General features: G+C 30.6%; 2 protein-coding genes across 3 annotated transcripts; one reads left to right on the top strand and one right to left on the bottom strand.

The window, feature by feature from the left end:
* The first annotated feature begins 95 nt into the window (after positions 1–95).
* On the top strand, positions 96–6,810 carry Strip (striatin interacting protein). Its single transcript, XM_011636593.3, has 12 exons — positions 96–230; positions 1,693–1,809; positions 1,869–2,152; positions 2,421–2,599; positions 2,677–2,990; positions 3,078–3,294; positions 3,356–3,510; positions 3,591–3,835; positions 3,998–4,225; positions 4,307–4,478; positions 4,559–4,763; positions 5,371–6,810. The coding sequence occupies exons 1-12, from the start codon at positions 132–134 to the stop codon at positions 5,634–5,636; spliced, it is 2,481 nt and encodes an 826-aa protein (XP_011634895.2). The 5' UTR covers positions 96–131; the 3' UTR covers positions 5,637–6,810.
* Positions 6,641–16,093, bottom strand: Zw (glucose-6-phosphate 1-dehydrogenase Zw). 2 transcript variants are annotated; one of them, XM_011636591.3, is made up of 7 exons: positions 15,808–16,093; positions 9,417–9,541; positions 8,655–9,019; positions 7,891–8,489; positions 7,616–7,821; positions 7,353–7,513; positions 6,641–7,279 (listed from the first exon to the last, which is right to left on the bottom strand). In XM_011636591.3, exons 1-7 carry the CDS (start codon positions 15,824–15,826, stop codon positions 7,189–7,191), a joined length of 1,566 nt encoding a protein of 521 aa, XP_011634893.2. In that variant the 5' UTR covers positions 15,827–16,093; the 3' UTR covers positions 6,641–7,188. The 2 variants fall into 2 exon arrangements, with proteins under 2 accessions (XP_011634893.2, XP_011634894.2); XM_011636592.3 differs by lacking the exon at positions 15,808–16,093 and adding an exon at positions 11,490–11,752.
* Between the last annotated feature and the right edge of the window lie 1,321 nt (positions 16,094–17,414).

The raw sequence follows: 17,414 nt of genomic DNA, 5'->3' as shown, positions 1-17,414 counted from the left end.
CGGCGTAAATGTCAGAGGATCCTCGGCTCGTAACGGGATCAGTCCTGGACCGAAAGCGTCTCCCTCGCGTAGGCGTAGGGATGGTCTGAAGAGGCAGATTATCTCGCGATCGACACCACCCGCCGCAAGAGATGTTGTGCGACGTAGCGATGGACGCGAACGGGAACGGCAAGCGAGATCCTCTTCACGGGGGTCCCGTCTACTCCCATCGGCGCGCGGCCAGCAACGACGTGAGTCGAATAATCACGTTGAAAAGCACTTGGAAAATTTGCATGACGTGGAAGCGCGACCATTGGTCAATCAGATCACTCTCCGCACGATCCTAACCTATTCCGAGGCAGCATCCGCGAAGTTTAGCCGAAAGACTTCACCGTCGAACTAAACGCTGAAATTCACTTCGGAATAGATAGATTCTAGAATAGAATTCCGCTTATGTTTCTGTTTATGTACTTTTATCTATTTTAATATATTTGTGTGTGTGTGTGTGTGTGTGTGTGTGTGTGTGTATTTTTAAAATTTTTAAATGTTTTTCAAATTATATTGCATAGGAAATTGCAAATAGAATTCCATTCTGAATTCTGGCAGGAATTGTCAATTTCTTAAAAAGATCTTTTAATTGTGGATCATCTAAATAAACTTTATCATAGAATTTTAGATTTATAATTTTGTATGATTTTTATATGTTTGATAAATGTATAATCTAAGTCCTTAAATATTGTTTATGTGTTATATTACATTGTCAATTATTAATAGAATTCTATTCTGAATTTTGGCAAGAATCATTGATTCTTTATAAAGATTCTTTGATTGTGAATCATCTAAATAGGCTTTGTAATAAAATTATAATTTTATATATTGTATTTTGTTATCTATTTGATACAAGAGTGTATTTGGAATTTTTAAATGTGTTATATTATATAGTAAGCTACAAATAGAATTCTATATTCTGAATTTTCTGGCAAGAATCATTGCTCTTAAAAAAAATCTTTTAATTATGGATCATCTAAATAGATTTTGTGATAGAATTATATTTATAACTTATATGCTATATTTTATTATGTTTTATTATATATATGTATTGTGATTCTTTAGATATCTCAACATATTATGATATATAAAAATCTATCCTAAATTTTAACTTAAAAATTTTCTAAAATCTGTAATGTAAATTTATATTAGAATTTTCTATGCCATGCATTTTGATATATATTTTATATTTTTTGATATATATTTTATATTTTTTGATATATATTTTATATTATATTCTAATTTGTCAAATATTTGTATTTTATACAATAAGTAAAGTAAAATTATAAATAGAATTCTATTTATAGAGAGTTCAGAGGAATTAGCATAGATCATTTTAAAACTTGATAAAAAGAAAAGTATTCACTGAAGTTTAATTTTGTTTGATATAAATAAAATGATAAATAATCAATAATAATAGTTATGGATATATAAAATTTAATGTAAAAAAATTTAATGTAAAAACATATTTTCATATTTTTCAATCATTTTTTTAAATTAATATATTGTTTTATATTTAATTATAAGTGTGGCAATGTTTTTATAATAACTTAGTATAATGATATTTGTGTTCAGCAGGAATTAAAATTGTTAAACAGTATTTAATAGTTAAACAGTATATTATTTTAAGTTATTTAATATACATGCCTTATCGTCTTATTCCAGGAAAGCAACAGAACTACAGATCTAGAATTTGTTTATGACGATACTGATGTACATGCTAATGAAATCGCAGAATTATATAGCTATACGGAGCAATATGAATTGCAGCTCAATCTTAAGGTACAATTATATTTTATACAAGTAGAAGAACAGACTGAGCAACTTTTTGCAAATTCCAGGCATTTGAGGATCAAATGGAATGGTATAAGTTACGACCGTGGTGGCAAAACTTGACAAGACCACAACAGAAATCGGTAATCTACAAGTTATTGGATCAATTGGAAGTTTCCAATAAACAACTCAGGATGAAGGCGGCACGTTGTATTCTTTATTTAGCTCAGGGTTGTTGGGCTGAGGTACAGTCTGACAAGGAACAACAAGACTGGACTAGGACAAACGTAATGTTACTCTATGAAGCTGGCATTTTTCCAGCATTTGTTGAACTGCTAAACATTGAGATTGAGTAAGTTTTATCCATATATACATTTGTGTGTGTGTGTGTGTGTGTGTGTGTGTGTGTGTGTGTGTGTGTGTGTGTGTGTGTGTGTGTGTGTGTGTGTGTGTGTGTGTGTGTGCGTGCGTGCGTGCGTGCGTGCGTGCGTGCGTGCGTGCGTGCGTGCGTGCGTGCGTGCGTGCGTGCGTGCGTGCGTGCGTGCGTGCGTGCGTGCGTGCGCGCAAACTTGTGAATCTCTGTTGAGTTTTTTCTGCACTGTCTGAACAATTTTTTTCAGAAATAGCACAACTGCTACCTCAGCGATGAGAAAGCTGGCTGTTAGCCTCGCTGATTCGATAGACTTAAGAGTCATACTGTCCGTTTTATATATTATAACAGAAGTTATGAGAGAGGAATTAAAAAATATCGAACACAGTGAATATAAAGACAATGCTGAAGCGTTTAAAGAAGATCTTGGTACGTCATCGTGTTTGCAGTATGTTTTAACAAATACAATATTGTAAAGAAAGTTTTAAATAACTTTTCTTCTACAGTAAATCCATACGGAGAAGAATTACTGATTGTTAAGCTTCTCGGTATGGTGACGTGTTTCTGTAGCGGTTCGGCACCACATTTTCCTATGAAAAAAGTTCTCTTGCTTTTGTGGAAATTAATCCTAGTCTCTCTTGGCGGCATTGACGCACTTAGAGAGTTGAAGAAGCAGTATCGCGAGGAAGCAGGACTCGATACGCAACAGGAAGACACTATTGAAGTCGCTAGGACAATGAGAGCTAGTTCTCCGCCTATGAGTGCGGCAGATTTATTAGAAACACAAAATCAGAAAAGGAATAATCGGCCTTTTCGACGGGTAATTCATCGATCTAAAATTCTTTCATATAGAATTTTAATATTTTAATATTTTTTATAAATGTTAATTATTAAACATTTTTTTCAGAGTTTAATGAAACAAAGCTCATTAGATGATCCAGGTTTAGGTATGGAGTATGACGGAGGAGAGCCTCCAAATAATACTACAACAAATGAAGGAGATGGCGAATTGATTGTATTTCTTGGTCCTGGTGGACCTGGTGGTTGGAATCAAACATATTACGAAGATCAGAATAATCAGTCACAATTAAGGCCAGGTACTCCGCAGCTCATAAAGGGAAAAGGTAATATCTTTCAATTTTATTATATATTATTTTGATATTGATATTTAATATCATTCCTTAGGTTTACCATGGACACCGAAAGTGAGGCAAAAGGATGTGGATACGTTCCTCGAAGTTGCAAGAATGAAGTTTGTTGGTTACAAATTACAAGGAGATAGAGAAAGTTTAGCAGGTTTACCGCAACCAATTCACGAAGGTGTCACTACGCTTAAAAAGGTACATAAGTTTTGTTAGTTTAATGTAATCTACTATTACTTAATATCTACTAATATCTAACATTACAATATATTTTTTAGCACATGTACACGTCTCTAGCGGAAATTCAAATACGAAAAGAAGAAGAAATAGCAAGAAATCCAATGAGTACTCTAGAACCACCACTTCGTCAGACACCAACGGAAATTCTTTATCAGGCTATATTACCAAATTTGCCACAATATATGATTGCATTATTAAAAATATTACTTGCTGCTGCACCAACTAGTAAGGCGAAGACAGACAGCATTAATATCCTGGCTGATGTGTTGCCAGAGGAAATGCCGTGAGTATAAATAATAATACATACAACGTATCTAAGATCTTAAAAAATTTTTTAAAATTTCGAATATAATTGATTATTCCTTTTTTTTTCAATTTAAAATAATTGCTAAATATGAATATGTTTTTAGCGATATATTGAAATTAATGTACAATATGCTTTTAGAATGACAGTGCTGCAATCAATGAAATTAGGAATCGATGTTAACCGACATAAGGAGATTATTGTTAAAGCCGTTTCTGCAATTTTATTACTGTTGCTCAAGCACTTCAAATTGAACCATGTGTACCAATTCGAATTTATGTCACAGCATTTAGTATTTGCTAATTGCATACCTCTTGTATTAAAGTTTTTAAACCAAAACATTATAGCTTATATTGAAGCAAAGAATGTGTAAGTAAGAATGTGTAACTTGCGATTAAAATTATTCGCGATTTAAATTGTCAAGAATAACCAATAATTTAATTATAATAGTATTCCTATTTTGGACTTCCCCATGTGTGTCATTGGTGACCAGCCGGAGTTAACTACTGAAAGCCTTGAAATTGGCCATAGTCAATCTTTCTCATGGCGAAACGTTTTCTCCTGCATCAATTTATTAAGAATTTTGAACAAATTAACTAAATGGAAACATAGTAGAATAATGGTAAGTTGATTTTTATTTTACTAATATTTATTTTATTATATTTCTAAAGATAAATATATATCTGGCATTTACGTTTACAGATGCTAGTCGTTTTTAAATCAGCACCTATTTTAAAACGCACGTTAAAAGTCAGGCATGCGATGATGCAGTTATATGTTTTAAAATTATTGAAAATGCAAACGAAATATCTCGGTCGACAGTGGAGAAAGACAAATATGAAAACTATTAGTGTCATCTACGCAAAGGTCCGACATCGTTTAAATGACGACTGGGCATACGGCAATGGTAATATGTGTATTGCCTTTATTGTTATTCCCGATATTAAGAACTTCAATACATTTTGTATTACTACTTAATCTAATTCTCTTTCACACATATAGCTTATAATGTTTAATATTTTCAAGAAGATATTCGATATTTCAAAACGTTATCCTATCTTATATTGTTGTATATCTAACATGTGTCGTAAAGCTTCTCTTTCTGCTTCTCTTTTATTCTATCAATTGTGAACTCCTCTTAGTCTTATCCATTGCTTCTCATCCAATTTCTTCTTTAGTATCTCTCTCATCTTCATCCTCCTCGTTCTTCCCGATTTTCATCTTACACATCTCTCTACACATACCTTGTTTTCAATTTTATTCTGCATAATCTGCATCTTCTCTTTCTTTTTCTTCAATATCTTTTTTCTTTCGTCTCTAGTCTAAATCTCGCCATTCTGATCATTTTTCCCTCTCTTCCCTTTTAGTATTTTAGTATTCTTTCTTAAATATTTTGATGCCTCTTAATTTTATGTTCTTTATTTCCCAAACTACGATGATGATAGTTTAAAATATTTTTACTCCATATTTTATGCTAATCAGAAGCTAGAAAAAAAATTTATGTTCCTGAATAGATTTGGAAGCACGGCCGTGGGATTTCCAAGTTGAAGAGTGCGAACTACGTACGTGCGTCGATCAATTCAATAATCGAAGATATTCAAACGTTCCGCGAGACGAGGAAATGGAACCAGTTGATGCATCAGTAACATCCGTGCTCGGTGCAAATGTAGAATTGACTGAAGAGTTCAAACAACATTATGAATTATGGTTACAGCAAGAGGTATTTCAAAGGAGTATCAATTGGGACGAATTATTGGATCCCGCAGCGTGTGAAATTTAAATTTCATATAAGTATAAAACGCATATAAATCGTATTTTCATTAAATCATAGACTTGAATGGAATTGCGACATTTTTACGAATTATACGTTGTGAGAAGTGTTCAAGCGAAAAAACATTGCCATATCGATACTGCAAAAATTTCCGAGTTGCATTTGATATCGCGATGAATGGTCCTAATTTAGAAAATGTTTAACGAAGAGACTTTTCGATGAAACGTGTAAAACATTTCAAATTTTTTTTTTTTTTTATTTAATTTGTGCAATGCAACATAGCGCTTATAGTCATTTTCTATCGTTATAGATATCGTCAATTTCTGAAGAAATAATCTTTTCTTTTATATATCTATAAAAGAGAATATTAAAATTTAGAACATTTTAATAAAATATTGATTCTTTGCAGTTACAAATAACGCCTGATTTTCCATAGATCAAATGTTGTTACATACCATGATTTATAGGCATGTAATAACAAGCCGAATTCAATTTCCTACATTTTATATATTTTTTACATGTCTCCCGAACCCTTTCTATCATAGTAAATACATATACATATATATATATATATATATATATACATATATATATATATATACATATACACAATGAAGAGAAAATCTTGATGTACATGTGCAGAAACTATCTTACTTCCTTCTAGCTGCACGACACGCGCGCGCGCGCGCGCGCACACACACACACACACACACACACACACACACACACACACACCATATACACCTGATAATACAAATATATATATATATATATATAATTATATACATACATATATATTTTAATATATGTATGTATATATCATCAATTCATCGTTAATCATGACATCAATTTGTATTTATATATTCATGTATAGCTGATCTTGTATAAGAAAAAACAGGATTATGGATAGGCCGCAAAATTTAGTGCTGTATAAGATGCAAAATGATTGGCTACTGGCTTACCTGGTACACTTAGCATAAGATTTTTTCACAATATAGATATATACACATATGACAAGTTAACTTGCTCTTATTTATTTAATGTAAGTTACACAGTCGAATAATCTCACACAGATCTCTAGCGTTATATAATTTATGTTATCAAAGTCCAGACACTTGTACAGTATATCGCGATTGGTAGGTACATGTTTCAAGATTTAATAAAAATGATCTAAATAGGAAAACCTCATGATTTTCATTTTTTCACAATGATCTTGAGATGATAATTTCAATGTTAGATAAGAAACAAGTTTTCTTCGGTTACATTTCCAAGTATGATAAAATCGGATTTAAATATTGTCAACAAGGTAAAAAGATGAAATATATATAAATATTATAAAATTGTAAAAAAATAATCGATATACAATAATTTTATCAAACAAGGTAAAAGGATGAAATATATATAAATATTATAAAATTGTAAAAAAATAATCGATATATAATAATTTTATCAAACTTTTTGGAATGTAATTAGCAACTGCATTATTTTAAATAAATCGTCGATATCTTAGACTTGTATCTTGCGTGATATAAATCTCTTATTACAATAGCCGATGTTGATGTTATGGTTTTATCCATTTGTACGAACCGTAGTATGCAAAATTATTTTTCTTTGCCATTTCATCAGCTTCTTTCGGTCCTCGAGATCCATACCTAAAATTTTCAATCAGCAATCATGTATTCTGTACGCTTTAGAAATATTTATATTTATATTTCGCACACATACTTATATGGAATCGGTGGAATTTTTTCTTTTTCAATTTGATGAAGCAGCGGTGTGAATATCCTCCACGCTTCATGCAACTCGTCATTTCGTACGAAGTGCATTTGCGAACCGCAAAAGACATCCAAAATTAATCTTTCATAAGCATCCGATAATTTGAGTCCCTGAAATAAACGTATTATAATGAGCATTATATTTTTATATATATATATATATATATATGATTTAATTTCAATTTTCAGAAATTTTTTGTTCAATGAAGTTACTTTGTATCTATTGCTATAAGTAAAGTCCAATTCCGTTTCTTCCAGATCAAACGTGATACCAGGTGATTTTGTCATCATTTTAATGTACAATGCTTCGCCCGGTTGCACTCTTATCACCAATTCATTTCTCTTTGCCTTCCCATCAAAGATATCACCTGGTACATCTTGGTATTGTACCCTAACTTCTGCCTTCCTTTCATTCAAAGCTATAACATCGTGCGGCGATTAAAGAAAGAATTTTTACTTGTCGACAAACGAGTCTCTTTCGATCTTACCTTTTCCGCATTTCAGAATGAACGGTACTCCATCCCATCTCTCATTGTTTATTTTCAGTACCGCGAATGCGAATGTCGGCGTGTTAGATCCGGCTGGTACCGTAGGATCATCCAAGTAGCCTAAACGCGCTTCCGGATCTTCAGCGTTCGGATCTCCGACATATTGACCGAGAACAACCTGATCGAGTTTCAGAGCTTTAATACACCTGAGAACCTTCACTTTCTCATTTCTAATATCATCCGGATGACAAGACGCGGGTTTCTCCATGGCTACCAAAGATAAAATTTGCAGCAGATGATTCTGCATCACATCTCTGATGATGCCGAATTCGTCGAAGTAGCCACCTCTACCCTGAGTGCCGAACGGTTCTTTAAAGGTAATTTGCACCGAGGCTATATTGTCTCGATTCCACGTCGGGCTGAATATCCTGTTTCCAAATCTAAAGATCATCAGATTCTGAACCATCTCCTTACCGAGATAATGATCGATACGATAGATCTGATTTTCGCTGAACAGCATCGCCAAATGATCGGAGAGCTTCTGCGATGAAGCGGCATCGTGGCCGAACGGTTTCTCGATTATAACTCTCGTCCAACCTCTGAAATTTTAATAAAATTGTGAATTTGTTAATTGAATTTAACTTAATGAAACTAATTATTTTCAAAATAATTCTTGATATATCTTTTTTCTTTCTGACTTTCGATGATCTGCTCTTGTCTTATTTTACATTTAAAATTTATTTCGTATTTCAAATTTAACTTACTTCTGTCCCATGCAGGTATGTCGAAGATGTACCATAATATTTACAAATATGGTTGGTGGAACTGCCAAATAAAATAGCCTGTGCGCAATGTTCTCTCGTTCAAATTTTTCTAATTCAATATTTAGTAACTCGAAATCTTTTCTTTGATCGTAAGTACCAGTAACATAATAATTCAGTTTCCAAAATTTTTCATATTTCTCCTCTTCGTCTGATTTCACATTCATATATTGATGGCATTTTTCACGTAATTGTTGTAACGTCAATCTGCTTCTAGCGTAACCAACGAAAGTAGTAGATATCGGCAGGAGATTGTCTCGAAAGAGCCACCAGAGAGTTGGATAAATTTTCTTCTTAGCGAGATCACCCTTTTTATAAAAAAAAATTTTATAAAAATTTTATAAAAAAAAAATCACAGTACTTAAATTGAAGTTCGAAAATGATATAAAAAATTAATTTAATATAGGAATTAATATGTTTCTAAAAAATTACAATTTATTTTAACTGGAAAAAAAATGTTGAAAAATTTGTATTTATATAGCTAAAAATTTTAATATGATATAACATCAATTGCTTAGAATTAACATAACTGTAAAATTATTAAAAATCGCAATATCGAATTTTGTATAAAAGATTTAATTATATGTAAAAAAGTCAGAAAGTGTTGCGATATAAGTATAAATGAATAAATATTTATATTTGGTTGTAATTGGCATATTGTTATTCGCACAGATTTTATACTTTATTTTTAAATTATAAACTCACAGATGCTCCAAAAATAACAAACACGTGCGGATTGAATCTGTCAAAGTGAGTCCCTTCCAGATTATCCATTTCTTCCGATTTGAGGGATTGCCTAATATACTGCAGACTCTCCTCCGTTGACGTCTCTACGGTTAACATTGTATTTTTATTCAGTAGCATTATACGTTTACATCAATATTTATAGTCGACATCGTAAACTGTCCACTGGGAGAATTCTATTTTTCGAAAAGTTTCATTGTTATCGTTCATTCTTTGAATTTACCGTTTTACCACTTGCAAATAAAATTGCAAAATGTATGACGCAACTTGATGAGTCCATTTGCTGAACTAAAAAAATTGTGTTTAGAATGCAAATTATCCTTTTTTTTTTGCGTTTGTGCTAGCACAAACATATTACATGCGAGCATTCACATATTATTTATAAGAATACATATAATTTATTTATACAATTATAAATTTGAGAAATATAAAAAATCTTTTATTTAATATATATTAAAAATCAACTATATATTATCTTAAATAATAATTTATTTAAATAATAATTTATTATCTTAAATAATAATTTATAAAAATTATTTTTAAAAATTAATTTATATGTCTATTATAATTAACCGAATAAAAAAGGCGACAATTAGTTCAATTCGTGCAATTAGTACGATTAGAGTAATCAAAAACTTCAGAATAAAATCAAATTTATCGATGTTACATAAGATTGACTTTGATGTTACATAAAATTGAAATATTCATCAAGCTCTACGTAATCGAAGCGTGACTTTAGTCGATTGTATTTTTATTTCCGATTTTCGAATCGCATATCAGTTGGAATAATCACACGTATTAAATCAATATCAATTAGAGTTCGATAATCAGTTTTCTATGTAACAATGCAGTGTGAATATGAGAGATAAGAAGTAGTAATCTATATAAATCTGTATAAAACTTATGTTCTCGCTAAAATCCTGTAGAGATATTTTGCGGCAGGAAATTAAGCCACGGATATATTTCTCGTATATATTATATATATATATATATATATATATATATATATAATATATATTCCATATATTCCATATAATATATATTCCAAATATATATTTTAAACTATATAAATCTTTACATTTTCCACAGATTCAGGGTGAAATTTCCTGCGCAATCTCACTATCCAACACTATCCAACATACATTCTGTGAGAAACTTTAATAAGAATTCATCCTCATCTTTTCATGTTTACATCCTCATGACCTCGAAAATCGCCGTTTACATTTTCGACTATCACATCTTTCATATGTATGCGAACATAAAACTCTTTTGACATCTGATGATTTTTTTAACATGTATAAAAAAAATTTATTCTGACGTCTGTGTGTAATTTTCAAATATAACTGCAAGATTTTTTAGATTTTAAAACAAATTATTTAAGTTAGAATAATTTTCAATCACTTTTTAAGAAAATCATTACGTATGTCATAATCTCATTATGTCATCCTCTTTTGCAACATTTTTCATTTGCACTACATAAAAGTATGACTTAAAATTTCAAATTTAATATTGATACATAAAAAAGAAATAAAAAATGAAAAGAGTCAAATGCACGACAGATGCATAATGTAAGTATTAACATCTTTCATATCGAGAAACAAAATATCTCTATGTATTTCTTTATTTAATATATATTAATAGTGCAAAATTTTCAATGATATTATTATATATTTTATTTTTTTCATATTTAATTAAACAAAATTACAGAATATTCAGTATCATCATTATTATTAATAATATGACTATAAATCCAGATAATTTCCATTACCAATTAATTAATATTTATCTTCAAATTATCATATTTTTTAAATAAAAGAAATCATGAAAGTTTAAAATCACTGGCTTCTAACATTTATAAAAAAAAAAAAGAAGATGAGTTTTGTTAAAGATAATTTATCGCTGAAGAAGTACCATGATACCATCGATCAACACAGCTAGTGATACAGCGCAGTTAATGATACAGCGATTTAAAGCTCTCACTTTTTAAAAAACGGAAATGCAACATGTAAGCATAATTGCCGTATTTGAACTTACTCAATGAAGTACTCATGGCTCTTATGGTTTACGAACAATTTGAGCACGGAAAAGACACTAAAAGAATCACGCGATTGACTGACTATCGGTGCCAGCAGGTCTTTGCCGATCTCCCTCGACAATCTCGTCGCTTCACCAGCGAGACCTCGACTGAACGTCGGATATGGCTTGCATGCGCATACCGCGTGCAGTCAGGAAAATGTAAATGCTTACAAAACAATCGTAAAGTGCCCTCGACTATCGAGATGCCATCGATAGAAAAATTTCCTACCAATTCTTTTCTGTAAAAAAAAAAAAATATTCAATTTTTTTATGTCACATTTGAATCAACAAAGCATTGGTGGGAGATTATTCGAAGGAACTTCAGATGATATTCGAAACTATGTAAATCGATAAATTCTCAAAAGATGTATTTTGTCGACAATTTTTCCACTTATTCATATGTAAAATATGTAGATTTAGCGGTATCATTAGGTGATAATTAAGTACTGAAGTGACGATAAAACTTCTCAAGAAATAGAAATGCTTTTTTCGACATTTAGCTCGGTAATTAATTAATCAAGATAACAAATGTGAATATAATGCTTTTACATTATTATACATGTTTAACATGTCTAATCTCTGATATAGTGAAGATTATTTTCTCAAAAGTATTTTTATCGATAACATTTAAATGGTAGCATGCTGTTTTTGGCATACGATTTTTGCATAAGATTAGCTTTTTACGAAATATATTTAATAATATAAGATATATAATATAAGATTAGCTTTTTAAACGAAATATATTATCTTTTTCTATTTTAGTTTTGTGTGCATCTGCATATTTTTTCTGCCGATTTCCGAGTTCTTATCAAACTTTGATAGTCGCATTAAACTTTTTTTTAGTTTAACGAAATGTAACGACAAGATCTTTTAACGATCGAATCTAATTACAGAATCGTCTATTTTTCTCGCGTGATATTTCTTTTTCTTATTGCTCGAGTATTTTACGTTCACGCAATTAAAATTAAAATAGATTACATTTACGCAAGTGTGTGAAGGATGCATGACACACACTGACAGGATGATGACTCAGTCTTATCCTCGCGTATCAACAATGTATATAATATATGCTGTATATATGTATATAATATGTATATAATATACGCTGCTAGAGTTAGCTAAACCTTTTGCAAACACTGCCTTCACAGACAAAACTTCAGCGACCGTCAAATATGAAAATCAAGAAAGCATCTGCGGACTAATCGAAGCAACACGGAAGAGCCAACAATCACACGGCATTGTAATTATAAGTAATTTGTATGAAAGACGGCCAGGAATGCGCATAATAAAGTAAAAAGTATGTGAAAACAATAAATGCAAAAAAGGACAATTATACAATTCGCATAAATTGCAATATATAAATAATAAATAGAGACAGAAAATAGGATTTTCGCAAATTGCTAAAATAATAATATAACAATAATTAATATTATATTATCGATGGACAATTACGTGTTATTATTAGATAGTGAAGAAAAACATTTTTTGTTTGTTTCTTTTTTATTATACGCACGCGTAAAAAAATTATGCACACATAAATCATGTTGCGCGAAGATGCCTAGTAATATGTCCGGTTACGTCTCATGACAACGATGACTAGCAAATCAATGAACTGTTATGAGTCGACTTATGAGTGCCAGTGAGTACACGATTCTCTTGAATGGCATCATCACAATGTAATAATTCTGTTTGCTCTTCTATTTTCAAGGACGAGCTTTCAATTGATCGTAATCGACTTCGTTATCGCGCGACCTTAAAGAGACTAATTCTTGCTCGATCTCTTGCAATTAAAGGTGCAACAAGAACTCCGCGAAATCATTTACTACTCGGAGATTATGATACTTAATTGCTTAATTTTTAAAGCAATTTTATACAATTAGTTTCTTATTTCTTAAGTTCGATTTTTTTATTTTAACACATCTCGCCCTTTCCAACTCTTATTTTATTCTTCTTGTCAAATTAGTAAGAGCACTAATTTCTAGATCGATTCGATGTATTAATTACTGACTAAAGCAAAAAAGATTTCCTCTCAATGAACAATTGTTTGTCAAATAAAATGACGATACTACCTTTTCGCTGCGGCAGCGAAATTTATTTAATCAACAATGTGCAATCGGGTTTATTAATCGAACAAGATATATTTTTTGCGTATTCGCATGATCAATTAATAAAATTACACGCCGTTATATCTCCAATATTTTTTCGATGCAAACGTTTTTTTTGAGGAATGTTTAAAATATATATAGCATTATGCTTTAGATTACAATTCTTTAAAAATCTTGTACACAATTGACAGCAGTTGAAAGCATGATATCGGAACATTGTAGAACATTTGGAAGAACTTTGAAATTTAAATGTTTGCAGTCTTATTTGAAATGCACATAAAATATAAGAATCGTGATGTAATAAAAGTAAAATAAATTTAAATTAAGCATTATATTTATATATTTTCTTTTTTTATCTGCTATAATATATTTATCATATATTATATCATATTGCAATATAATTACGATATATTACACTGTATTATATTGTATTACATTTGTTACACAAAAAAGAAATAGAGGCCAGTAATTATAACGCGGGATTAATGATAATTGATGATCGTCTCACAAAATAGAAGATAAGAATAAGTTGATAATTTTAAGCTTATGAATTGAATTTATTTAAAATATTTATACAAATCGCATCATAACACTCATTTACTCGTTCTTACGTAAATCGTCATAAACAAAGGAGAGTATAGAAACATAATTACATTTGTGCAATATGTATTTCGTTATGTGTGCCTCAGGTCTTAAGTTAATGACGCGAACCTACTTTTCAAGACCTGGAATGGATTGTACTCGCGACGACGAAACACTTTATAAATAAAGTTACGTCAAAATCTGGAACATCTAAACCATTCTCCGATTTCGAGATGTTAATTTCATAACAACATAAAAGAAAAGGAAACTCGTTATTTTGTTCATTTTTAATGCCATATTCTTAATGTTACAACTTTTAAAATCTTATCATAGTTTTTCATAATTCAAAATAATAATTTTTTATGAAAATATGCGAGATAATTGCATATTAATCTTTTTAAGCATCATCAGCTAAATCAGTAAGATTAGCAAAAAAATAATAATTGAAAATTGAAAGGACCGGAGCATAAAAAAACATTTTCGACAAGTTACATTACAACAAATTACAGCAAAAATCAATTTTCTTTTGTAAAATTTATAAAGAAAAGCATTCTCTTCCAAATTCGTAGAAGAAATAATAAAAATTTATCATAAACTCTTTTTTCTAAAAAAAATAGTTGCGAAATTTATTTTTTAAATGCGTAATATGTATCAGAAACCTTTTTTTTACTTTAGTTCTATTTTTAATTATTATTTATTTGCTAACCTTACTAATCTAGCCATGGACTGTAAAGAATTAATCGTCAAAGCAATAAAAATCATGAATAATAATCAATAAATAATAATTTTTCTTGCATATTAAAATTCCTATAAAACAATTTCTGTTTCGTTAAATTCATTCATGTAATTTACTTAATATGCACACAAATAAATAAATATAAGTTATATATATCAGTTAAAGTTATAAATATAAATTAAATATATATATTAATATATAATATTAATAAATATGTTTATTACTTCGGAATATATATTTTAAATTAAAATATTTCAGAATAAGAAAATCAAAATTAAATAAACGGAATTAAATTTAATATTTAAATAAACAGAATATTTTGATTTCATTTTACAAAATGACATATATATTTGTATTCAAGTAATAATTTATTTGTCGATAAAATGATCGCTCAATTTTTATGGTATCTTCTGATATATAATGAATCTGAAATTCGATCTGTTGAGATAAATAGCCAAGTTGCGTAAAAAATTCATCGAAATTAATGCTGCGCATAATCTCGCGATAACAAACAGGCGACTATGTCGTTATCGCGTGCGTGAAATTTTTCACATTCAATCGCACGAGATCTCACGTGAAATAAAAAAAAAAACATCGTACGATTTCCACGTAACGCGTTCACGACTTCGCTGCGTTCCTCTCGTGTGATTTAATTTTTTAATTTTATCAGCGATATTTCTCTCTCTCTCTCTCTCTCTATCTCTCTCTCTCTCTCTCTCTCTTTCTCCCCCTCTCCTTCTCCCTCTCTATTTCTCGAAAACGCGTTATTATCTCCGTCTCAAAATGCACGTCATCCGCGCATGAAAAAAAATCCGTCCAATCCACATCGTCCGATTTTGCGCGGTAAACTCACTTCTCTTGCGTTCCGCCATCCTTGATCCTTAAACCTTGACAGCACTAGCCCGTTCTTGATCAGATTCCCGTTCACTTTTATTTGGCACAATCGGAATATCCGACAGCTCGTTCCACCGCGCCCGTGGCCTTCCTTCGTCACCAAAATGATATCGTCACGCACGATTTTGAGGTTAAACATTAATCGCGTAAGAAGCGCGTTTCCTCGCGCGCCTCGCAGTTTCCCCACAGTTCCCCGCTTGCCCCGCTATTGAATCACGATCTCCTTCGGCGCGATTTGTTCTCCAATCTTTATCGACATGATAAAAGCAGCGCGCAAGTTAGTTAAGCGTTCATTTGATCTAGACTGCTTTTTCGCGCGAAAGAGCAAAAAGAGAAAGGAAACGAGATGTACATTTTTCTCTTCTGAATACATAAAATCTATTTCTGTGTGGTCGAAGTGGAACAGTGATTATGTCGGGAAGGGGGGGGGGGGAGGGGAGGAAGACGAGACGATCGCGATCGAAGAGAACCAGTTTATTCGATTTGATAAAACGCATTATGTCACGTTGTGACATAATGATAGTTTAATTTTAAACGCATAAATATTTAAAAACTAATAAAATGTTTTGTACGCAAGAAATATAAGACGGGCATTTTTCAATCATTGCTGGATCTTAATATATTTAATAATTACTTTTGAAATTTATGTATATATATATATATATATATATAAATTGTTTTTTTTGATTTATTTTTTTCTATCACAAAGTAAAAGCTCTTCTTTCTTGTTTCTTTTTTTATTTTATTATAATTAGAACGTTACAAAATGCCTGGCGTAATCCCCAGCCACAAAGACATGCCATGAGGTGAAATAAAATGACGAAAAATTGAAGTAAAGCTAAAAAGAATGAGACTTATAATTCAATTATTATTGGATGGAAAAAAATAAGCTATAATAAATATTTCATGTGATTTTATAAATAAATTTAACTTCTTTTGTATAGAGAAAAAAAAATATTCTCATATAGCACGTGTTTTAAATACGTACATATTGGACGTCATTTACGTACGTATTTAAAATTAATTTCCCAATATTGCATTAAAAAATAATAAATTAGTAAAAGTTTAATTGTAATACAGGTTAAAAGTTGGAATGCAAAAACAAGAAAGAAAGTTGATATGAATATAGGTCCGAAAATGTGTTATTTTCGAATTATCGTTATTTTTACGTTGAAATTTGAAATTGCTTTACTTTCGAATTTTTTATCAAAATTGAAAGAAAAGATGGTTTTTCTAATATATAATTAAAATCAAATAAAAGTTGCGGGCTACTTTAGTCTTACTCAAGATGCATAACTGGAATCCTTATTTCTTAAAACGAGCGATGCTCCACGTGGTATATCCTGTAGAGCTAAAATAGCCCGTAATTTTAATTATATTCGACTTTAATTATATTATAAAATCAATCTCTTCTTTTAATTTTGACAAAAAAATCAAAAGCAAAGCAATTTCAACGTAAAAATGGATAGCTCGAAAACATGCATTTTCGAACCTGTTTATATCAACTTTCTTTCTTATTTTTAAATCCGCATTCATCTCCCGAGATTGATCTCGACGAAACATTAT

Source organism: Pogonomyrmex barbatus, unplaced genomic scaffold (genome assembly GCF_055798465.1).
Source record: "Pogonomyrmex barbatus isolate J1 unplaced genomic scaffold, ASM5579846v1 scaffold4, whole genome shotgun sequence".
NCBI lineage: Eukaryota > Metazoa > Arthropoda > Insecta > Hymenoptera > Formicidae > Pogonomyrmex > Pogonomyrmex barbatus.
The sequence above is the reverse complement of the archived record's forward strand: the minus strand, read 5'-3'. Positions and strand labels throughout refer to the sequence as shown.